Source organism: Bos javanicus, chromosome X (assembly GCF_032452875.1).
Source record: "Bos javanicus breed banteng chromosome X, ARS-OSU_banteng_1.0, whole genome shotgun sequence".
NCBI classification, from domain to species: Eukaryota; Metazoa; Chordata; class Mammalia; order Artiodactyla; family Bovidae; genus Bos; species Bos javanicus.
The window spans coordinates 144,107,241-144,131,057 of NC_083897.1; the positions used below are offsets into that span (position 1 = coordinate 144,107,241).

General features: G+C 53.9%; 2 protein-coding genes across 16 annotated transcripts in view; both read right to left on the reverse strand.

The window, feature by feature from the left end:
- Positions 1-1,904: 1,904 nt before the first annotated feature.
- LOC133242193 (granulocyte-macrophage colony-stimulating factor receptor subunit alpha-like) lies at positions 1,905-19,403 on the reverse strand. Of its 7 annotated transcripts, none has more exons than XM_061408310.1 (12): positions 18,969-19,057; positions 18,553-18,703; positions 17,079-17,202; positions 16,833-16,962; positions 15,313-15,497; positions 13,251-13,384; positions 11,678-11,701; positions 9,628-9,763; positions 8,999-9,094; positions 8,674-8,767; positions 6,664-6,745; positions 1,905-3,790 (listed from the first exon to the last, which is right to left on the reverse strand). In XM_061408310.1, exons 4-12 carry the CDS (start codon positions 16,904-16,906, stop codon positions 3,617-3,619), a joined length of 999 nt encoding a protein of 332 aa, XP_061264294.1. In that variant the 5' UTR covers positions 16,907-16,962; positions 17,079-17,202; positions 18,553-18,703; positions 18,969-19,057; the 3' UTR covers positions 1,905-3,616. The 7 variants fall into 7 exon arrangements, 6 of the variants coding, with proteins under 6 accessions (XP_061264294.1, XP_061264290.1, XP_061264292.1 ...); XR_009734810.1 differs by lacking the exon at positions 18,553-18,703 and adding an exon at positions 5,129-5,919 and having other exon boundaries at positions 3,702-3,790; positions 18,969-19,403; XM_061408306.1 differs by lacking the exon at positions 18,553-18,703 and having other exon boundaries at positions 18,969-19,374.
- A 223-nt stretch (positions 19,404-19,626) lies between these two features.
- Positions 19,627-23,817, reverse strand: part of CSF2RA (colony stimulating factor 2 receptor subunit alpha) — a 48,527-nt gene continuing 44,336 nt past the window's right edge. For 3 of the 9 annotated variants that reach the window (XM_061408295.1, XM_061408290.1, XM_061408296.1), the window contains exon 12: positions 19,627-23,773. In XM_061408295.1, the coding sequence (XP_061264279.1) occupies positions 23,588-23,773 (186 nt within the window). In that variant the 3' untranslated portion in view covers positions 19,627-23,587. Of the gene's footprint in view, positions 23,780-23,817 lie in introns of all 9 variants that reach the window. The other 6 variants (XR_009734808.1, XR_009734807.1, XM_061408298.1 and 3 more) reach the window with 4 other exon arrangements.

Genomic DNA, 23,817 nt, shown 5'->3' on the forward strand with positions numbered 1-23,817 from the left:
AGAAGGGTGCCCGCGAGATACCGAAAGGCTGAAGGAGACCTTTCTTGAACTCTTCCAGTGGGTGGTGGCCCGTCAGTTCCGTGTCCCTTCTCAGGATCTCTTGTCGTACAAAAATAACGCACGCGCACGGTCACCAGGGTGCCCCGGTCAGGGCCCGAGGTTTCGCTCGAGTGTTTCCTCTAATGGGCGGATCCTGGGAAGCCCGTGACCCCACGGCTGACGGACATCATCCCAAGGCCACATGTCCATCGGGGGCTGGACGACAGCTCGCTCTCTCTCTGGGATCCCAGCCAGACGGGCGGTTCTGAGCGTCCATGCAGATGCCGGACCGGTGGGTCAGTTTCCAAGGCGGGAGGTGGGGAGGGGTCTCCCTCTGTATTCCCGGAAGCACAGCCCCTAAAGCCCCCTCCCACTCAGCCTCAGGTGGGGACGACGTGCCCAGAACGCAGACCAGAGGACACTCCCTGGCCTTGCCCTTGGGAGTCAGGCCAGCCTGCTCTCTGTCAACTGAAAAAAAAATAATAATACAGCCGCGACCTGCAAGTAGCCAGTACTTTCTATTCGGGCATGTTTAGGACTCGGAGCTCCGGGAGACAGCATCTTAGTCTTAGCTCTGAGACTTCGCTCTTAGAAAACTTAGCTCTGAGAAAACTGCTTCGAGGAGGCGGGAGGGGAGCCAAGCGATACCCAAGTTTGGGGGGCAGGCAGTAAAGACATGCAAGATGATATGTCTTTGACGAACTGATGGTTCTGCGTTCGGGAAGGTGCGGGCCTCTGGGCTCACGGAGGTCATTCCTTTCACATGCATCTCAGCTCTCTGGGGCCAAGGCTGTTCCCTTGTTTGCCTTCAGGAGTGACAGATGTCTGATTCTTGCATTCCCTGCCCCACAGCCCCCAGGGCCATCACCACTGGGAGCGGCGGACCAAAGTTTCAGGAGCCCGCCTTCACATCTGGAGCCCAGAACTCGCTGCTGGCTGAGACGTTTCTTGTTGACTGAGATGGCAGGAGATACTCTCATTTTGTATCTCCCCAACCGTCGCCCGTGGGGTTCCCCTGAGACAAGGGGCTTCCCTGATTATCCAGCAAATAACACTTCCCGCCACAGTGGCCAAGCCATCTTCCTCGTGTGTGTTGGTGGGGGGGTGGCGGGGGGCGCTCCTTGCTCTAAGGTCCCCCAGGTTTGCCCTCTGTGACCTCCGGGAACTTGCATATCTATCCCCCCCATCCCCACCCCCAGAGTGGCTCCAAGCCTGGCTTCTGGGCACGAGGCACTTATGATTCCCCAGCTCCCTGTCTGAGGAGGTAGATTTTTGCTGCATTTTTCCCCCAACCCTACTGTGAAATTATTTTCATTTACAAATAGAAAACATCTTGGAAGACCAAATAAAATAAAATAAAATAAAGACAAACAGAAAACACATCAACCAGTTTTTGCTCCCCGAGCTTCTCAAATCCTCACTTGTTCACCAGTCTGCAAGATCAAAGATACCTCTTCTTTTCTTTTCTTTTTTTTAAGATAACTTTTCTAAAAAGGTACTCGGCCACCAACAATGATGGTATTCATAGGGATATGGATCAGTTTCACAGAAAAAAAAGCCAAGCCAATGAATCCCATTACAGCAAACCCTATTGCTGCTGCACTGGAAGGACTGATGTTGAAGCTGAAGCTCCAATCCTTTGGCCACCTGATGCAAAGAACTGACTCTTTGGAAAAGACCCTGATGCTGGGAAAGATTGAAGGCAGGAGGAGAAGGGGACGACAGAGGATGAGATGGTTGGATGGCATCACTGACAATAAATGTGAGTTTGAGCAAGCTCCAGGAGAGACTGAGGAACAGGGAAGTCTGGCATGCTGCAGTCCATAGGGTCGCAAAGAATTGGACACAACTGAGAGACTCAACAATAACAATTTTTAAAGCCTGTATTCAGTTTGTTACAATATTGTTCTGTTTTATGTTCTGGTTTATTGGTGTCGAAGCATGCGGGATCTTAGGTTCCCCACCAGAAATCAAACCCACACCACCCCCCCACAATGGAAAGCTAAGTCTTCACCATCGGACAGCCAAGAAAGTCCCTGGGTTCTGACGTTTAACTTACTCATAAACTCATCCCTGTCAATCAGCGTGTTCCAGGGTGCAAGCCCATCTTCAGCGGAGCTGATGCCGGAAGAGAAACCGGTCTTTCCGAGTCCGGGCCGGAGCTGGGGCACCTCCGGTCACTCCCGCCCGCTGATCACAGGCAGCACCGCACCCCAGAGACGCGCTGGAGTGACCGCACGGCGTATCTCGGGGCCGCAGGCTCTGTGGCCACAGCGATAGCGGGCACCTTCTCTGATTCCACGACCTCATCTTTCTCTATTTTCTCGAAACACCGCAAGCATTTCCCAAGACGCTCTTCCTGCGCAGCGCGCCAAACGCGGAAGTTTCGCAATGAAATCTTACCAGCGGCCGCCGTCTCTTGAGAAACGCCTGTTTCTCTGTAGCGTGGACTTGGGACCGGCGCATGGTGTTCCCGGGAAACCGGAGCCAGGAGCTCCCGCCGTCGGAGCTGGGTGTCTCTGCTTCTAGCATCGCTAGCCGGCAGCCCGAGCGTGAGAGAGCTGTGCCCGGGAGACGGGTCCCTCCTGGACGTGGCTGGAACCCAGCGAGATGCTTCACGTGTGGTTGTCCAGAGAGGCCACGGAAGAGACTCGCGCTCCACCGGGCGTCTTCCGTGCTCATTCTGCGTGTGCTCCCTGCGCCCCCAAAACGGACAGAGGCCGGTGATTCACTGGGAGAAACTTGCTCACTTTCTCCTAAAGCCTCCATCCTTTCCGAGGTTATCTGCTTCGCTGGCACCCTTCAGTTCAGTTGGTTCAGTCGCTCAGTCGTGTCTGACTCTTTGTGACCCCATGGAGCGCAGCACACCAGGCTTCCCTGTCCATCCCCAACCCCCGGAATTTACTCAAACTCATGTCCATCGAGTCAGTGATGCCATCCAGCCGTCTCATCCTCTGTCGTCCCCTTTTCCTCCTGCCCTCAATCTTTCCCAGCATCAGGGTCTTTTCCAATGAGTCAACTCTTCGCATTAGGTAACCAAAGTATTAGAGTTTCACCTTCAACATCGGTCCTTCCAATGAACACCCGGGACTGATCTTTACGATGGACTGGTTGGATCTCCTTGCAGTCCAAGGGACTCTCAAGAGTCTTCTCCAGCACCATGGTTCAAAAGCATCAATTCTTCGGTGCTCAGCTTTCTTTATAGTCCATCCATCCATGGGATTCTCCAGGCAAGAATCCTGGAGTGGGTTGCCGTGCCCTCCTCCAGGGGATCTTCCTGAACCCATGGAGACCGGACACCCCGTTATTTCTTCGTCTCCAAGTCTGTGCTGTTACGGGCAAGTTTGGTGCCCATCTTCACAGGGACAGCCTGGACCAGAGTGTGAGCCGGACTCTGCCAATATCCTCACCCACCTACAGGGCACATCTGGGTGACGGGCTGGCGGCTGGTCCCTCCTGCAACTGGGAAAGGTGTGTGCAGCGGTGGCCAGTGGGCGGGGAAGCGGGGGGTGGTGTAGCAGAGGCTGAGGCAGTGGGATCGGGTGGCAGGAGGCGGGCAAGTCGAATCAGAGTCCTCTTAGTGGTTGAGCAGAGGACCCCCAGAAGGGATGTTTTCGTAAGGGTTGGGGGCTGGGGCTGGACCTCCCATCTTTGCTGGTGCACTCGCCAGCGACAGGGTTTCCTCCACGGTGAAGATGTCCTCGGGGTCCTGGGAGGCTGCTGGCGGATGGCCTCCACACGAGGCTGTCTCCTAGAAGAAAGGACACAGCACACAGGTGAGGCCACGCTCTGGAGTCCCTGGTCCTCCTAATCAGTGGTACTCATGACGGCCAGAAGGTGGAAAGGGCTCATGTATCCACGGATGGATGATGGATGGTGGGTGGATGGATGGATGGATAGATGGATGGATGATGGATGGATGGATGATGGATGGATGGATGATGGATGGATGGGTGAATGGATGGATGGATGATGGATGGATGGATAGATGGATGGATGGATGGATGATGGATGGATGATGGATGGATAGATGGATGGATGGATGGATGGATGATGATGGATGATGGATGGACAGATGATGGATAGACAGATGATGGATGGATGGACAGATGATGATGGATAATGGATGGATGATGGATGGATGGATAGATGGATGGATGGATGGATGATGGATGGATGATGGATGGATGGATAGATGAGTGGATAAACAGCATGGGGTCCATCCACACAGTGGAATATTACAGAACCATGAAAAGGAGAGAAGATCTGACACAGGCTACAACAGGGATGGACCCTGACACACGCTGCTCAGTGAGAGAGGCAGACACAGAAGGACGCAGTGTGTGACTCCACTGATAGGAAACTTCCAGAACAGGCAAGTCCACAGAGACAGCAAGTGGGTTTGTGGTTGCCAGGGACTGCGGCAGGCAGGGGAGAAGTGACTGGTGATGTAGCTAGGGTGTCCTTGGGGGCGATGAGCATGTTCTGGATCTAGACAGAGCTGATGGCTGCAGTGTTGGGAACTTGCTAAATGCCCCAAACTGTTACTTTAAAGGGTGGATTCTGCGACATGTGAGTGAAATCTTGATAATGCTGTGTTTTTATTTTTTAAATAAAGAATAAACACATCATGGGTACAGTCATCTCTGAGATGCCTGCAATCCAGGTGGAGGGATGGGTCTTTGCCATCTCCCGGGAAAATCACAGAGAGACAGTTCCCGATTTTGAACAGACCCTCCCCTGTCTTGGTGTGACCTCTGGTGGACGCCACAGCCCCACCAAGTTGGTGTGTCTAGACCCCAAGGACGGAGGTGACCAGAGGGATCAGTGGCCTAGGGAGCCAGGTGGGTGGCTGACTGAAAATGTGGGGAGCCTCACTCCCCAGTTTAGGTAGGGGGTGATCCTGGCTGGCCTAAGGCTGAGAGTCAGGGCTGGGGGTGGTAAGTTCACAACTCCACCCTCCAGGAAATAAGGACCGTTGATGTCAAGCCACTGAGTCCCACACACAAGACCACACATTTGAAGGACCTGGGATTCGCCTGTGCAGGGCAGGAGACTTTCCAGGCGGCGCTAGTGGTAAAGAACCCACCTTTCAATGCAGGAGACCTGGGTTCGATCCCTGGGTGGGGAAGATCCCCTGGAGGAGGGCATGGTAACCCACTCCAGTATCCTTGCCTGGAGAGTCCCATGGACAGAAGAGCCTGGCCGGCTGCGTTTCACAGGGTTGCACAGAGCTGGACACGACTGAAGCGACTTAGCACGCACGCACGCAGGTGCAGGGCAGAGGGGTGAGGTCAGCACAGGACCTCTGGAAGGTTCAGGTCGTTGACAATCTGTGGTTTTATCTGTTATCTCAACAGCGCTAAGCACCACGGTCGCTTTGGTCACGCACAGATAAAGAAACGCAAAACTTTTGCCTTGGAGTCAACGGGCTCCACCGAAGAAACCCAGGGGCACTGGAAGCAGGGGAGGGGGCTTCCTGGGGAAATGGTTTAGGGTTCAGAACGCAGGTTGTGCTTTAGGGGCATCTCTGCTTTCTCACGGGGACGGAGACACGTGTGGCGGATGGGGAGATGTAGTGGGGCGCAGAGCTGCTCCCGGGAGGGTCCCTGCCTCCAGCCACCGCGGGGTGGGGGGTGGGCGGGAGCTCGTGAGTCACACGGACGCCCTCCTGCCAAAATTCAGCATCCACCCAGGAGCGCACACGGGGCGCCTGGATCGGAAATGCGGTCTTTACAGATGCCACTCCTCGAAAATCCCAAGGTGAGCCTACCGCGGTTTCCATGGCGACCCCAGAAAGGCACAAAACCCAAGCTCTGCAGTTTCCCACGTGGAGATAAGTCGCCTTGTGTCGCTTTCTCTACTTCGCTGCAGAAGCAGCTGTGGGTGCAGGCAGCTGGACACCCGTGTCGCCGCCACCGCATGAGCCCTCGGCCCTGCCCTGCACACCCCTTCCCTGCCCTAGGCCCCTCCCTTCCCCTAGGCCTCTCCCCTCCCCTAGGTCCCTCCCCTCCACACTCCCTTCCACGCCCTCCCCGCCCTAGGCCCCTCCCCGCCCTAGGCCCCTCCCCTTCCCTAGGTCCCTCCCCTGCCCTAAGACCCTCCCCTCCCCTCCCCTCCATTCCCTTCCCTTCCCCTCCATTCCCCTCCCTTGCCCAAGGCCCCTCCCCTCCACATTCCTTCCCTACCCTAGGCTCCTCCCCTCCATACCCCTCCCCTGCCCTAGGATTCCCCTCCCCTCCCCACTGCCCTCCACGCCCCTCTCCTGCCCTAGGCCCTGCCCCTCCCAACGGCCCTCCATGCCCCTCCCCCACCTTAGGCCTCTCCCCTCCCCTAGGTCCCTCCCCTCCACACTCCCCTCCAGGCCCTCCCCACCCTAGGCCCCTCCACGCCCCTCCTATTCCCCTCCTCCCTCTCCCCTGCCCTCCCCTCCCCTGCCCTAGGCCCCGCCTCTCCCCTAGGCCGCTCCCTCCCTCCACGCCCCTCCCCTCCCCTGCCCTGCCCTCCTCGGGCACTGACGGCCCCAAGCCAGCCTTCCACACCGAGCACACTGGCGCCCGCCCCCCGCGTCTCCGAGCGCCAGTCTCCCAGCCCAGGCGGCGCCCGGGAGGCGGCCTCGCTCACCTCCGGGCTGGCCAGGAACGCACCGGCGAGTTCCTGCTTCACCCGCGGGATGGGCGGAAAGAGCTTCTTCTTCAGGGAGAACCTGGCGGGAAGAGACGAGAGACGCTTGCGGCCCAGCCTCAGAGCTGCGAGGGGCCCTGTCCTGTCCGAGTGCCCACAGCCCCGTGGCGAGGCCGGCTCTTCGTGTGGCGCGGCCGGCCTCAGGGGTGAACGCGGGCCGGGGCGGACAGCGCTGCCCGAAGAGCTCTCTCTCCTCGCCCGGGGCGCGGTGAGGACCAGGTGCCCACGTGGCTGGCCCTGGCCACCGTGCGGAGCTGGCGGGTCGGTGCTAGGGCGCCCCCAGGGGTCTGGGCAGGGAGGCCGGGCGTCCTGGGGACCGCTCAGCGCCTGACGGAGCTGCCCGCCTCAGCCCCGACTGCGGGGCGGGCCCGCGAGGACAGACAGCTGAGACGGGAGACCCTGTCCCCCGCGAGCGAGGAGCCCTGGACCCCAGGCCCCACGCTGCAACCAGAGCAGAAACCCAGAGGCAGGTGGCCTCGGGACCGGCTCCAGCCACTCCACCAGCCTGTCCGCGCAAACTCGGCGAGCATGTGACCTCAAGACCTTCCAGGGACCGGAGCCCCTCTGAGCACCCTCAAGTGTCCCCTCTCCAGGCCCCAAAGCCTCCTGGATGCCATACAAACACCGCCAGGCCGCCCCCCGTCCTCGTGTGCGTGTGTGCGCGTGTGCGTACTCTAAGTCGCTCAGTCATATCCGACTCTTTGCAACCCCGTGGACTGCAGCCCGCCAGGCCGCTCTGTCCATGGGGCTCTACAGGCAAGAATACTGGAGTGGGTTGCCACGCCCTCCTCCAGGGGATCTTCCCCACCCAGGGATCGGCCCTGCATCTCTTACATCTCCTACCGTGGCAGGTGGGTTCTTTACCACTAGGGCCACCGGGGAAGCCCCCGTGTGCCCTCACAGAATGCCTTCTATATGAGAGCCCCTAGACACCCCATCACTGATTCTGGTCCTCGTGAATGAAACGTTCCAGACACATCCAGCGTGGGTACGACAACGCCCTCAACTGCCCTCCGCACGCCCGCGGCAGCCCCCTGCCTTGGGTCTCCTACGGGCAGCCTTTCTCCGGACACTGCGGGGGCGGGGGGGGGGGGGGCGGGAGGGGGTCCCTGGCTTTCAATACACCTGCGCAGGTGTGAGGAGGCAGCCAGGAAAGGGGGCAGAGCCTGCGTCTGCAGCTGCAGTTTATGCCACACAGCCCGGGTCTCCCCTGGGAACACAGTCCTTCCCTGTGTTTCTCAGTTCAGTCCAGTCGCTCAGTCGTGTCCGACTCTTCATGACCCCATGGACTGCAGCACGCCAGACCTCCCTGTCCATCAGCATCTCCCGGAGTTTGCTCAAACTCAAGTTCATGGAGTCGGTGATGCCATCCAGCCCTCTCATCCTCTGTCGCCCCCTTCTCCTCCCGCCTTTGGCTTGGAAATAGGCAAGCAGCTCGCTGCCGCCCCCGTGTGGCGGCTGTGGCCGTAGCCGGCCTCCACCACCCCTCGGTTGCGCCTGCAGGGTCCCCTGGGAGGCATTTCTGGACTGCCCCCTAACTGGGGCGCTCGCTTTGCCCAGCCACGTGCTCGGGACCCATCTTCCGCTCAGGCTTGTGTTATCTGCAGAGACCCCTGGCCTCACCTCTCTCGGAAGCCTCTTTTTAAAGTTCACTCCTTCAGGCACTAAATCAAGAGTGCATTTGGCACTAACCACGCAACCCCTAGGAACACAGGAAAATTAAATTGTGCCGTGACTAGGTCCCACGACAGACCAATGTCGAAACCCGGGCCCCTTAATAACAGCCACTCCGTGTTCCCAACCCCTCCACCCTGAGCAACCTCCACACTGCATTCCAAGTCTGGGATTCTGGCCACTCTGTGGGGAGGCAGTGACAAGCGTGGGCCCTTTTGTGTGTGGGTTCTGACCTGCCGTTTCCGAGTTTATCTGGGGTGTGTGTGTGTGTCTTACCTTTTACAGAGGAACATCAGGGCCATGCCAAACAAAACCGTGGCCCCCACCACCAGCCCGATCAAGACCACCAGGAAATTCTCCTCTGGGACACCTGGTGGGCAGACAAGCAGAGGGTCAGGAGTGACTCCTGCCTGCCCATCCCTGGTATTGGATGACAGGGCAGAAGCAGGGCTGGAGAGGAGGAGGGGGGAATTTCCATACAGAGGGATCCCAGGGATTTGAGAAGGATGGCACCAAAGAATCTATTCTTCTGGGATCCCGCACCCACCACAGCCCACTGTATGTCACTGTCCCCAACCAGTCCATCCTAGAGGAACTCAACTCTGAATGTTCACTGGAAGGACAGATGCTGAAGCTGAAGCTCCAATCCTTTGGCCAGCTGATGCGAAGAACTGACTCATTGGAAAAGACCCTGATGCTGGGAAAGATTGAAGGCGGGAGGAGAAGGGGGCGACAGAGGATGAGACGGTTGGATGGCATCACCGACTCGATGGACATGAGTTTGAGTAAGCTCTGGGAGATAGTGAAGGACAGGGAAGCCTGGCGTGCCGCAGTGCATGGGGTCGCAAAGAGTCAGGCACAACTGAGCAACTAAATAACAAATCTCCCCACCTCCCTCCTTGCCACTCTCAAAAGATGATACAGCAATTACTTTTCTACAAAGGCACAATTAATACTGCACAATGCCTTCCTTGTCCGTGAATATTAACTTTCGGTTCTGCACTGCATAGCCAAAGGAATGAATGCGTAATTGTGAAATGTCAAGGGTGAGAGAAAGAGGTGTGTACGAGCAACTGAACAACAGAAATGAAGGTGAGCTGGTTTGAAATAAAAGAGAAACTGTAAAAAAAAAAAAAAAAGGAGGATTGGACAGCAAGATTCAAAGGAAAGGTCATTCCTATCCCCCACCAGGCACATGTCAGCATCTACGGGTGTTTCTGGGAGACTCACCGAAATGGTGCGTGGAGCTCCACTCACTCCAGATTTGAAACAGCACATGTTGCACCCTCATGCGGACGGTGTGCGCTCCTGTCACGTCAGCGCGGGGCAGTCTGTACTTGTTTTTATATTGTCTGCTTAGAAAAACCTTTGAAAGAAAAAAGGACCTTGTGACAGCCACGGATACCAGACGGGAAACACGGAGAAGGCGGAGGGTGTGCCCCCTGACAGCTGGGAGCACAGCGGACCTGCCGCCTCTGATCCATCCCTCCCAGCCCACTGTGGGAGCCCGAAGGGGCTTTGCCGTCTCTCATCTGGGGCTCCCATCACTTCATGGCAAACAGGTGCATAGAAAATGGAAACTGTGGCAGACTTTATTTTTCTGGGCTCCAAAATCACTGCAGACGGTGACTGCAGCCATGAAATTAAAAGATGCTTGCTCCTTGGGAGAAAAGCTCTGACCAACCTAGACAGCGAATTAAAAAGCGGAGACATCGCGCTGCCAACAAAAGGCCCGTCTAGTGGAGGCTATGGTTTTCCCACTAGTCAGGTATGGATGTGAGAGTTGGACCATAAAGAAGGCTGAGCACCAAAGAACTGATAATTTTGAACTGTGGTGTTGGAGAAGACTCTTGAGAGTCCCTCGGACTGCAAGGAGATCCAACCAGTCCATTCTAAAGGAGATCAGTGCTGGGTTTCATTGGAAGGACTGATGCTAAAGCTGAAACTCCAGTACTTTGGCCACCTCATGTGAAGAGTTGACTCATTGGAAAAGACCCTGATGCTGGGAGGGATTGGGGGCAGGAGGAAGAGGGGACGACAGTGGATGAGTTGGCTGGATGGCATCACCGGCTCGATGGACACGAATCTGAGCCAGCTCTGGGAGATAACAGGACAGCGGTGCCTGGTGTGCTGCAGTCCGTGGGGTCTCAAAGAGCTGGACACAACTGAGCGACTGAACACCAATCAGGACTCTCAGCTGTCCGTCCGCGTCCGGGCCTCCTGCAGGGGCCCCATGCCCTTGGGACGCGGGCTTGCGGTTATTCTGAGGGGTACACAGGGGGGTGACTCCCCTGCTGGTCCAGTCGTTAGGACTCTGCACTTCCACTGCTGGGGATGCAGGTTCGATCCCTGGCCTGGGAACTAAGATCCCGTGTGCCTTGTAGCACAGCCAAGATAAAGAAGTAAAATAAAAGTCCTTTAAAGAAATTGTTGAAATAAAAAGCAAAAGGATTCTACACACAGAACTCAGGGTAGGGCAGGGACATGCAGGGCACAGCCAGGCTCTGAGCCCAGGGACGCCTCTCCCACACGCACACGATAGACAGGCCTTTTCCTCCAGCTGGGGTCAGAGCATGGCAGCCCTTGGTCGCCCCTGGGGCTCTTCTGGGACCTGTGAGTCGGGAGAGGCTGGGTGGTCAGGGAGGAAAGGGGGGTGTGGCCTGGGGGTGTCCGGTGGCCCCACGGATCTGGGAATGAGCTCTGTTCAGAGTCTCCAGGGGAGGGTCTTCCCGCCTCTTCCAGCTTCTGCGGGCTCCAGGCATCCGTCCCTGGGCTGGTGGCCGCCTCCCTCTCATCTCTGCCTCCGTCTCCATGTGGCTTCTCCTCTGTGTCCGTGTCTCTCCTCTTCTGTGTCTTATAAGGACCCTGTCCCTGGGTTTAGGGCCACCCCCATCCAGGAGGACCTCATCTCAGACCCCTCACTTCATCACCTCTGCAGAGACCCCGTTTCCGAATAAAGTCGTGCTGTGCGGTTCTTGGTGGACCTGACTTCTACAGGGACCCTTTCAGCTCACTAGTGTGGGGCTCAGAAGGTGCAAGGAGGCCCATTCGGGACCACCATGTTATTGTGTCCACAAGGAGGATGACACCAGGCTGCCTGAGCTGAGTCAGAGGCGTCTGAGAGACCACAAATTCTCCATCGGTCACCAGAGCCTGGTGACCCCTAAACAGGGGCACAGAGGGACCCGAGGCTGAGTTGAGCGCCCTGCCTGCCGAGGGAGGGACTCTGAGCATCTATGACCCAAGCACGGATGCAGCGGAGAAAGGAAGGCATACTTACGGGTTCTCTCTTAGAAAAGCTGCCCTGTAAAGAGAGAGCAAAGGAGAGATGCTAAGTGCCTGGCCTTTTGGTTTTGTCTGCAAACACAAGAACCCCCTGGGAATCCCAGGAGCGCTGTGACGATTATTTTAAGCTGGAGATACTCGCGTTTCCACAGATGCAGGGATTTAAAAGAGGCTTCTCGGAGTTTCTCTTATCAAGCTGAAAGCAAAAAGCTTCTGGGAGTGCTAAGTTGCTCACATGTGTCTGACTTTTTGTGACCCCATGGACTGTAGCCCCACCAGGCTCCTCTGTCCATGGGATTCTCCAGGCAGGAATGCTGGAGTGGGTTGCCGTTTCCTTCTCCAGGGGATCTTCCTGACCCAGAGACTGAACCTGGGTCTCCTGCATTGCAAGCAGATTCCTTACCGTCTGAGTCACCTAATCCATGGGATTCTCCAGGCAAGAATACTGGAGTGGGTTGCCATTTCCTTCTCCAGGGGATCTTCCTCATCCAGGGATCGAACACACATCTCCTGTATCCCCTGCAAAGTTAGTGCTGTCTTTGTCCCTGTTTTGTGTCTGACTCTTTGTGACCCCGTGGACTGCAGCCCCCCAGGCTCGTCTGTGCATGCAGTTCTCCAGGGGGTCTCCCTGACCCTACGATCGACTGAACCACAGCAACCCCGGTGTTCTGGCGGTTAGGACTCTATGTGTTTTCACGGCTGAGGGCAAGGATTCTATCCCTGATCGGGAACAAAGACTGCAAAAAATGTGTAGCCAAAACGAAAAAGAAGGAACACATTTTTTCCCCCTCGAGAAGGTTTTCTCTCCTGTTTTTGCCTTTCCTCTATCCACTTGGGAAGGAAAGATGCTACCTTTCAGTATGTGAGCTCCGTGCGGGAATGAATGAACGTTGATTTATTTTTTGTTGTTGCAGCCCCTGCTCTGAGGGAACTTGCCTTCCACGGGGTGGAGAGAGGCAGACAGCAGAGGTGGATGAAAGCCCTAAACGGAACCGCTAGAACCACGAAACCCTGAGACTCAAACACAAGCACCATCTTTATGACCTCGGGCGACACTAATTGGTTTCCTAGGTACGACCACCAAGAACAACGACGGCAGACAAAAAAAAAAAACCAAACAGTTCGTAAGTGAACGTTGGCAAAAATGAATGCACACGGACTTCCCTGCGGTGAGGGTGGGGGTCCGTGGTTAACGCTCAGCCTGCCGATGCAGGAGACATGGGTTCGATTCCTGGTCCAGGAAGATCCCGCGTATCGTGCAGCAAGTAAGCCCGCGCTTTGAAACTGCCGACCCTAGAGAGCAGCCTCCGCTGTCTGCAACTAGAGAAAAAGGTCCACGTGCAGCGACGAAGGCTCAGCGCAGCCAAAAATCAAAGAAATCAAAAAATTTTAAGAGGAACGAGCGGCACTTTTAGGACAAAGAGACAGTAAGGGAGAAAGCAGAAAAGAGACTCTTGAGGCAAAGAGTGTGTGTGTGGGGGTGTGTGTGTGTGTGGGGGGTGGACCCCAAAGCGAGAGGAGCAGAGGCGAGGCAGTCCGTGTTCCTCCACGAAGGGTCAGGTCCTCACCATCTTCTGGATGTCCAGTGCATAGCGCAAGACGCTATTGGACAGGCTGTACCTCATGGCGGGGGCATCCCAGCGAATCACGAAATGCGATACGTTGTCCTGGACGGTGAGGTTCGCCGGCGGGTTATACTTTTCTGAGAAGAGACCCAAACAGGAAGCAGGGTCACAAACCTGCAACCCGCAGGAGTCGAGTGGGTGAGAGGCAGCGGCAGGGCCTCCCCCGCTAACCTGGGCCCATTCCTGTGCTGTTGCGTAAAACCCAGAGAAACCCTGCTCTTGAGGAAGCAAAACCTCAGGCCGGCTGAGCGCGCATTCTGGGCTTGTCCGCTCCTGGCCGGGTCCCGACCCCCGCCCTCTGCCTCTGCCTTGCAGACTCGCTGGAGCCCCAGGCAGAGATGCTGCCGTGCGAGCTAAGTCGCTTCAGTGGGGTCCGACCCTTTGTGACCCCGTGGACTATAGCCCCGCCAGGCTCCTTGGTCCAGGGAGATTCTCCAGGCAAGAACAGCGGAGTGGGTTGCCATTAGGAGAATGTTCTCTGGGCACATCCCTCGCCTTTTCCGGGACACCCTACAAGCGGGAAGCAGACTCACCCAGCATCTACATGGACCACCCCAGCAGCCAGACTTCGTGTCAAGTCTTGGAGTCACTCGGGTTTCCCAGGGGGATCAGTGGTAAAAAACCCACCTGCCAATGCAGGAGACTTGGGTTCGATCCCTGGGTCGGGAAGATCCCCTGGAGAAGGGCATGGCAACCCACTCCAGTATTGTTGCCTGGAGAATCCCACAGAGAGGAGCCTGGCAGGCTACAGTCCATGGGGTCACAAAAAGCTGGACACGACTCAGTGATTAAACCACACGTCTTTACGTGTCTGAATTGTTTCAGTTAGCCTGATACCCTCCAAGCCCATCCACGTTGTTGCAAATGGCAGAATTTACATCTTTTTTTTTTTTTTTTATGGCTGAGCAGTATTTCATTGTGGGACCCCCAGGAGGCGCTAGTGGTAAAGAACCCGCCTGCCAATGCAGAGACGTTAAGAGACAGGTTTAAACCCTGGGTTGGAAAGAGTCCCCTGGAGAAGGGAATGGCAACCCACTCCAGTGTTCTTGTCTGGAGAATCCCATGGACAGAGGAGCCTGGCGGGCTACAGTCCATGGGGTCGCTGACAGTCGGAAGCGAGTTAGCACAGCATTTCATAATATATGCACTATATATTCTTTATCCATTCACCAGGTAATGAGCATTTATATGGCTTCCTTATCTTGGTGATCGTCAACCACGCTGCTATGAGCATTGGGGTTCATGTGATCTTTCTGAACCAGTATTTTCAGTTTTGTGTTTTCAGTGTTTTATTTTTTTAAGATATATAACCAGGAGTGGAATTGCTGGGTCATAAGTTAGTTCTGTTTTCAGGTTTTTTTTGATACACTTCCACACCTCCAAGAAGTTTGCACACCACAGAGAGTTGGACACGACTGAGTGACGAAACACACACGCGCCTGAAGTCACCCACGGGCCCACCTTAAGGAAAACACAGTGGCTAAGCCAGCGGATGGTCTGTCTGGAACCAGACTCTGTGACGTTGGAGAGTCCCCCAGAAGTACACTCGGTCCCCTCACCAGAGAGGAATTCCTTTCCAAGGCTGCGTCCGTCAGTGCAATGTGTTCATATGCGACGCAAGCAGACACATCCCGCCCCAAGGGAGAGTTACGCCCCTCTGTCTCCCTCTCTGCGTCTCTGCTTCTTGTTCAGTCGCTCAGTCGTGTCCGACTCTTGGCGACCCCATGGACTGCAGCACGCCAGGCTTCCCTGTCCATCACCAACGCCCAGAGTTTGCTCAAACGCATGTCCATCGAGTCGGTGATGCCATCCAACCATCTCCTCCTCTGTCGCCCCCTTCTCCTCCCGCCTTCAATCCCTCCCAGCATCAGGGGCTTTCACCCCTAATGTAGATCCTGCTGAGGGAACACACAGCCTCCAGAGCCCTGGGACAAATGCAAATGCCACGAAGCACACGGCTGGCAGAGGAGAAGGCGAATACAAGGGGAGCGATTCACCGTCTTACCCAGGCTAGGGCCGTTCACGCTAGGAGAGTCCAAAAACTGGATGTCCGTGTCGCTGCTGGTTCCGTTCACCAGAAAGAAGTAATCGTCCGTGGTGTGGCCTTCGCCAAGCTCGTCGAAATGGCAGCCCACGCGCGTCCCGGCCGAGTCAAGGACGTAGTGGCTGCACTCGGACACGTTTCCATGCCTGTGACGTCCAAAAAAGACATCAAGGAGCAGCTAAGCAGTGTGTATCCTCCTGGGATTGTTCTTGATCAGTGGTTCAGTCATGTCCGACTCTCTGAGACCCCATGGACTGCAGCCTGCCAGGCTCCTCTGTCCGTGGAATTCTCCAGGCAAGAACACTGGACTGGGTTGCCATGCCCTCCTCCAGGGGGATCTTCCCAACCCAGGGATCAAACCCGCACCTCTTACATCTCCTGCATTGGCTGGAGAGTTCTTTACCACTGGCGCCACCTGGGAAGCTCACATATGTGTATATATATATATACCCACATGTTGTGTCTGTGTGTGTGTGTGCATGCTGTGACCTCGAAACTATTCTACTTCGCTTCAACTATACTTCAACTGTTAAAAAATAATACAAAATTGCTAATTTCCTGACACTCTGGGACCACAGCGGGATTCACAACATGGAGCAATAGGCAGCATGAAGAAGAAAGGGGGACGGGTGTTCTCCTCTCTGGATGTTTGGACATTGTAGACTGATGTCCTCCAGTCTTAGAAGAAACATTTCTGGACTATGGGACGGGCTCAGCATTTAGCATCCGATCCCCAGGAGGAGGCCATGGCGACCCACTCCAGGATTCTTGCCTGGAGAATCCCAAGGACAGAGGAGCCTGGGTGGGCCACAGACCGAGGGGTCAAAAAGAGTCAGACACGACTGAGTGGTGAAGCATAGCAAAGCTCCAGTCTGAGGTCTCAGATTATGGCCCAGCCCACGGCTCACCCAGCATTCAGCATCAGGACCCCTGTGAGTCCCTGCTCCATGGTGGTGGGGGGGGGACCCTCGGCTTTCCCAGCATTCAGCATCAGGACCCCTGTGAGTCACTGCACCATGGGGGCCCATGGCTCACCCAGCATTCAGCATCAGGACCCCAGGGAGTCCCTGCACCTTAGGACAAGCCCACGGCTCACCCAGCATTCAGCATCAGGACGCTGTGAGTCCCTGCTCCATGGGGGGACCCTCGGCTTACCCAGCATTCAGCATCAGGACCCCTGTGAGTCCCTGCTCCATGGGGGCCCATGTCTCACCCAGCATTCAGCATCAGGACCCTGTGAGTCCCTGGACCATGGGACAAGCCCACGGCTCACCCAGCATTCAGCATCAGGACCCTGTGAGTCCCTGGACCATGGGGCCCACAGCTCACCCAGCATTCAGCATCAGGACCCTGTGAGTCCCTGGACCGTGGGACAAGCCCACGGCTCACCCAGCATTCAGCATCGGGACCCTGTGAGTCCCTGGACCATGGGGGCCCACGGCTCACCCAGCATTCAGCATCAGGACCCCAGCCAGGCTTACAGAGAAGTCCAGGAGTACAGCTGATACCGCACGTCTGCAGGGGCGGCCGGGCCCCGCGTCCAGCTGCAGTTCATGAGTCGGACGTTGTAGATGATGCACGAGAGGTCCTGGGCTCCAGAGCCCTCCTTGCCTGGGAAGACAAGACAGCCGGATCCTCACTGCCGGCCGAGTCATCACCGGCGCCCCGCCGGCCACGCGGACGCCGGGCACCGTCGGAAACGTGCCCAGCGGCCGCGGAGACGTCACCTGGGTTGCTAAAGGCCAGCTGGTGCCAGAAGTCCTGGCCCTCAGAGGTGGCGTTCACGGTCAGCGTGGCGCCCCTGTGCAGGACGGCGTTGGGAAACGTGCAAAAGTAGGTGTCGTTTCTGACCTGCAGGGGGCAGAAGCGAGTATGAACGTACAGCCTGCGCTATGGGCTCCCTGCGAGCGGACTCAATCCCGCGGGCGGACTCAATCCCGCGACTGTTCCAGCGACTCGGGGTCGGGTGGGGGACCCTCACGAGGACCCCCGTCTTTTTTTATCGCCGTACAGTTAACAGACAACGTGAGATTCGTTTCAGCCGTACAACAGTGTAGTTCACAATTTTTAAAGGTTATAAAATCACATTTCGGGGCTTCCCAGGGTGGGGAAGATCCCCTGGAGGAGGAAATGGCACCCCACTCCAGTCTTCTTGCCTGGAGAATCTCATGGACAGAGGAGCCTGGCGGGGCTACCGTCCACGGGGTCACAGAGACTTGACTAAGGCTGAAGCGACTTAGCGTGCGTGCACACACTCCGTTTTTAGTTACAATATAACACTGGTCCAGTTCCCTGTGTTGCCTCCTATATCCTTATTAGCTCATAGCGGTTTGTTCCTCTGAGTTCGTTCCTCTTATCTTCCCCTTCCCACTTCCCTCTCCCAACTGGCCACCACTAGTTCGGTCTCTGCATCTGTGAGTCTCCTTCTGTTTTGCTATATTCACCAGTCCGTGGTCTGTTTTAGATTTCACGTACAAATGGTATCGTCTAATATTTGTCTTTGCCTGACGTATTTCACTCTGCATCATAGCCTCCAGTTCCATCCATGTAGCTGCAGATGGCAGCTTTGTTCTTTTTCATGGCTGAGTAATATTCCACTGCATATCCCTGCCGCATCTTCCTTATCCATTCATCTGTCAGTCGACACCTAGCTTGCTTCTGTGTCCTCGCTCTCGTGAACAGTGCTGTTGCGAAGACTGGGGTGCATGCATCTTTTCAAATTCATGCTTTGGGGATCCCCAAAACATGCCACTTTGGCCTAAAGATTATTCAGAGCTAAAAGCAGTTACGAATCAATAAATGCAGAACCCGTTATCTGCACAAAAGCAGGCATAGATCTCCCTTTGTGAAGGTAGCATACACATCCGATCTTACCCATATGGGATTGAGGAGGTTGATCTTTACCAACTTAGATGGGGAAGCAGCTTCAGGGTGACCTCATAACATAACTTGTTTCTTTCTTACACTGCACTATTGCAGCTTGTGAGATTTCAGATCCTTCACCAGGGATTGGACACAGCAGTGAAAGCCAACCGCAAGGAACTTAGGGAAGTTAAAGGAAGTTTAACTTAAGGAACTTAAAACCACCTTCATCTTCCATTAGTCCCCTTATATATTTCTTAATCATTTCCCCACAGTTTTTCAGCCCCAGAAACCCAAATCCTATTTTCTTTGTCCTCTGACATTTCTCTAATTTATTACCTTTTGTTAAAAAGCCACACAGACTCCCTAGTCCGATCACTTCATGTCTTTTCTGCCTCGTTTATGTGAAAGTTAGAAATGTTGGGACTTTTCTGGTGACCCGTGGTTAAGACTCTGCACTTGCAGTGTAGGGGGGCTGTGCGTTCGATTCCTGGTAGGAGAGTTAAGGTGCCGTGTGACCAAAAAAAAAAAAAAGAGAGAAAGTGAATACACTGGGATGCTTTTTCTCCTGGTAATCTGGCTTTTGTCCACTTCATCTGCAGGCCCCCATCACTGAACCGAAGAAGATGGAGGAAATATGTTTTCCTCCCAGCCAAGAATGTTAAAGAGTGAGAGGCTCAAGAGGCATTTTACAGGGAAATTCAAGACTGACAGGGAGCAGACAGACCCACAGGACGTGATCCATGAGCACCCACCTGCGGCTCTTGGCTGGTGTCGGGGTCAAGAGGCGTGACTATCGCACATGTTTGCTGAGTCACGATTCTCCGGGAATTCCAGCTTAAGATTTTTTTCCTTGAATCCAGAGTCAGGTTTACAATAGGAGATTCCTTCTCTCCTGCCATAATTAAACACAGAACAAAAATAGCAGTTAGGGAGAGTCAGGGCTTCCCTGATAGCTCAGACGGTAAAGAATCCGCCTGAAATGTAGGAGACGCAGATTCTGTCCCTGGGTCGGGAAGGTCCCCTGGAGGAGGGCGTGGCAACCCACTCCAGTATCCTTGCCTGGAGAATCCCAGGGACAGAGGAGCCTGGCGAGCTACAGTCCATGGGGTCGCAGAGTCGGACATCACTTAGCAACCACAAATATATTATACGAATATATTATAATGTATAAATAAATGTATAGTATATAAACATATTATGTTTATATCATAATAAATAAACAATAGATATCTTTATATTTATGTATTATATTATTAATTCTATTTCCTATATTATATAACATATATTGTATATTATTGTGTTAAATATATTATATAATAAATATAACACAAATATATAACACAGATTTAAATACAAGTAAATATAACTGTAAATATAACACAATATATGAGAATGCAATATATCGAAGATATGTGCATATTATTGAGAGGGTAATAGGCAGGAAGGCCAGGGGTTTCCGATCGGAGGAAACAGGCTGCAAGTGTCAGAGATTTTTTCTCTCTCTCTTAAGCGGCAGGAGGAGAAAAACCAGTGATATATATATTTTTTCCTTTCTCTATACAAATTTAAAAAGAGGTTTATCCTAAAATACTGTGTTGCCAGAATGACACCTAGTTCCACCTGCACTTAACTTTTCTCAAACCTTGAGCTAACCAATGCATTTTTCTTACGGAAATGTTTGTCTTAAGCTATGTTAATGTACCATCCGTCTACCCCAGAGTCTGTCTTCAGGTCAGTTCCGCCTAATGGCTCAGAACTGACTTGAGAAACCAGCATGTTAGACTCAGATATTGTTCTCTTAATCTATGTTAATGAAACCATATATTTGTATGGGAATCTGCCTTTCTTCAAGATTCACATCAGTTGCTTTATGGCCCGGGATGACTCACCTAGTGCCAAGATTATCTCAAAATGCATCTTGTGGGTGAGGGGCCTGATGCCATTCTCTGAGTCTTGAGACATTTCCTTCCTTTAACTAGCAGACTGCTAGTACTCTTTCCTGGCAAATCCCGTGGACGGAGGGGCCTGGTAGGCTGCAGTCCATGAGGTCGCTAAGAGTTGGACACGACTCAGAGACTTCACTTTCACTTTTCACTTTCATGCATTGCAGAAGGAAATGGCAACCCACTCCAGTGTTCTTGCCTGGAGAATCCCAGGGACAGGGGAGCCTGGTGGGCTGCCGTCTATGGGGTTGCACAGAGTCGGACACGACTGAAGCGACTTAGCAGCAGCAGCAGCAGCAGTAACTATATAACATCCAGCTGAAGACTAGCAGGGAGGTATTCTTTCTGCCCCCTTCTGATGCCTATGTCAGAAGCTTTCTCTATCTCTTTTACACTTTAATAAAACTGTATTACACAGAAGCTCTCAGCGATCAAGCCTCGTCTCTGGCCTCGGATTGAATTCTTGTCCTGAGGCCAAGAATCCTGGCGTCTTTCGGTGGTTCAGCAACAACCTCTCAGTATGTTACTATGTAAGTACAATGTAGCGAGTCACCACTTTTAAAGGTTGTAATTCATTTACAGTTATTATAAACCATGGACATATTCCCTGCGTTTGACAATCCATCCTCATGTCTTCCCTATTTTATACCTAATAGTGTCATCTCCTGCCTCTTATAAATCCCTGCACGTCTTGCCCACCCCCACTTCCGTCTCCACACCGGGAATTACTTATCTGTCTGCTACGCCTGGGAGAAGGCTTCTTTTTTGTTACATTCACTGGTCGCTTGTATTTCTTAGATGCCACATTTAACTGACACCGCACAGTACTTGCCTTTCTCTGGAATTAGCTATTTTATTCTGATGCAGACCATTTTATTTCCTGTCTTTTATCAAATCTGTTACCACACTGCTTGTGTTTTATGTTTGGCTTTTTGGCCACGGGGCACGTGGGGGGTCTTAGCTCCCCAACCAGGGATTGAACCCACACCCTCTACATTGGAAGGAGGAGACCTAAACCACTGAAGCACCAGGGAAATACCTAAGCGAGCTGTTTTAACAAAAACAACGCAGGGACTTCCCTGGTGGCTCAGATGGTAAAGCATCTGTCTGCAATGTGGGAGACTCGGGTTTGATCCCTGGGTCGGGAAGATTCCCTGGAGAAGGAAATGGCGACCCACTCCAGTACTCTTGCCTAGAAAATCCTATGGACAGAGGGGTCGCAGAGTCCATGGGGTCTCAAAGAGTCGGACACGACTGAGCGACTTCACTTTCTTTCTTTCTTATGCAGGGACACTCAGGAGCCCGTGAAAGATGGTGGGCACCGTGAATCATCAGAGGGATGCAAACCCAAACTTTGGTGAAGCGCCGCGTTATCCCTATGAGATCAGCTGTGTGCTGTGCTCAGTCACTCAGTCGTGTCTGACTCTCTGCGAACCCATGGACTATAGCCCTCGAGGCTCCTCTGTCCATGGGATTCTCCAGGCGGGAATACCAGAGTGGGTTGCCGTGCCCTCCTCCACGGGGCCTTCCCCACCCAGGGATGGAACCCAAGCGTCCAGCGTCTCCTGCATTCACAGGCGGGTTCTTTTAGTGCCACTTGAGAAGCGGTGCTACAGTGATGGCTACCTATCGTGATAATCTGAAGAACCAGAAGTTAATTGTTGCAGAGGATGCGTAGGAGCCGGACACCTCCATGCTGTGGGCGAGGATGCAAAGGCAGGGCATGATGTGTTGGTTTAACTGAGCGGCTTCCCCTTTCTGGGCATTCAGGATGGAGGAGGGGATGGGTGAGTTGTGTGTGTGTCTGGGGGTGCCACCACAAAGTGTCCGGGAGCGTCCCCTTTGAGCTGGGGACTGGAGTGAAGGAGGTGGTGCTGGACAGGTACCACCTGTCAGGACAAGCCTGCCCTGAACGAAGACATTCTCACCATCCACCTCACCTTCTCTTTTCTCTGCTTGACCTTTTTGAATGCATATAAATCTTTTAACTGGCTAAATAAAACCTCTGGACAGAGGTGACCGTGGAAGTAAGGTGTGCCCACCTCCCCAGTTCCTAGGAGGAGAGAACCCAGCTATAGCCGGGACCTAGCTCAAATGGCGAACCCACTGAAGGTGAAGGGTTGTTCAGTCGCTCAGTCATGTCCAACTCTTTGTGACACCACGCACTGCAGCACACCAGGCCTGCCTGTCCATCACCAACTCCTGGAGCTCACTCAAACTCATGCCCATTGAGTCCGTGATGCCATCCAACCATCTCGTCCTGTGTCGTCCCCCTCTCCTCCTGTCCTCAAACTTTCCCAGTTTCAGAGGTTTTTTTCCAATGAGTCGGCCCTTGGCATCAGATGGGCAAAGGACTGGAGCGTCTCATGTCAGGTAGCGTGTTGGACGTGGTTCTGTCATGAGGTGAGGCATCTTTCCCTCTGCGGGACCTCTTTAGCGAGCTGCCTGCAATGCACAATCCATTTTGGTTCCAGGCTTATTTCACAAGAAGACTGTTTTCTTTCTCTGCCTGCTTCACAGAGAGGCTTCCCAGGGATTTTCAGGGGATTTCATTTTCAATGATGGAAAGCTGGCTTAAAACTCAACATTCAAAAAACTAGGATCATGACATCCGGTCCCATCACTTCATGGCAAATAGATGGGGAAAAACTGGAAACAGTAACAGACTTTATTTTCTTGGGCACCAAAACCACAGCGGACCGTGACTGCAGGAGTGAAATGAAAAGATGCTTGCTCCTTGGAAGAAAAGCTACGACAAAACTAGACAGCATCTTTAAAAGCAGAAACATTACTTTGCCAACAAAGGTCCGTCTAGTCAAGGCTATGGTTTTTCCAGTGGTCATGTATGGATGTGAGAGTTGGACTGTAAAGAAAGCTGAGTGCCAAAGAATTGATGCTTTCTAATTGTGGTGCTGGAGAAGACTCTTGAGAGTCCCTTGGACTGCAAGGAGATCCAACCACTCCATCCTAAAGGATCAGCCCTGGGTGTTCATTGGAAGGACTGATGCTGAAGCTGAAACTCCAATCCTTTGGCCATCTAATGGGAAGAGCTGACTCATTAGAAAAGACCCTGATGCTGGGAAAGATAGAAGGCGGGAGGAGAAGGGGACGACAGAGGATGAGATGGTTGGATGGGATCACTGACTCAATGCACATGAGTTTGAGCAAGCTCTGGGAAATATTGAAAGACAGGGAAGCCTGGTGTGCTGCAGTCCATGGGGTCATAACCGAGTGACTGAACTGAGTGACTGAACAACAACCCTAGTATAGGCAGCAAATCTGACATTCCAGCTGACTTTAGGATTTGGGGCTGTAGCTGTAGGACTCTCCCTCACCTTTGAGTCCCTGATTCTGCTGAATGATAAAGGTACCCACCTCTAGAATGATTTGTAAGAAGACCCCCTTCAGCTAGCAGCAGTGGGAGGTACTCAGGTCATGAGAGACTTTGTCCTTTCAGGGGTTAGGAGGGCGGCAGCCCTGACCACATCACGGACTCCCCAGCGTTGGAAGCCTAGCTGGCACTTACCCAGGACCGTGGAGTGTGCTGAGTTCAGGAGTACCAGGAGGATTACGAAATCCAGCAGGACCACCATGCTGCAGATCTGAAGCTGGACCTAAACCTCCAGACAGGAGACAGCAGTTCAGAAAACGGATTGCA

Bases quoted from the DNA above. Each gene is read 5' to 3' on its own strand.
- LOC133242193 (XM_061408306.1), bottom strand. From the start codon at position 19,115: ATGGCAGGAGAGAAGGAATCTCCTATTGTAAACCTGACTCTGGATTCA. The intron at 16,963-17,078 runs GTGACGTCTCCG...TTGTCTTCCCAG, and splicing joins GCTGGCCTTTAGCAACCCAG to GCAAGGAGGGCTCTGGAGCC. The intron at 6,746-8,673 runs GTAAGACACACA...TCTTCCCGCCAG, and splicing joins CTGATGTTCCTCTGTAAAAG to GTTCTCCCTGAAGAAGAAGC.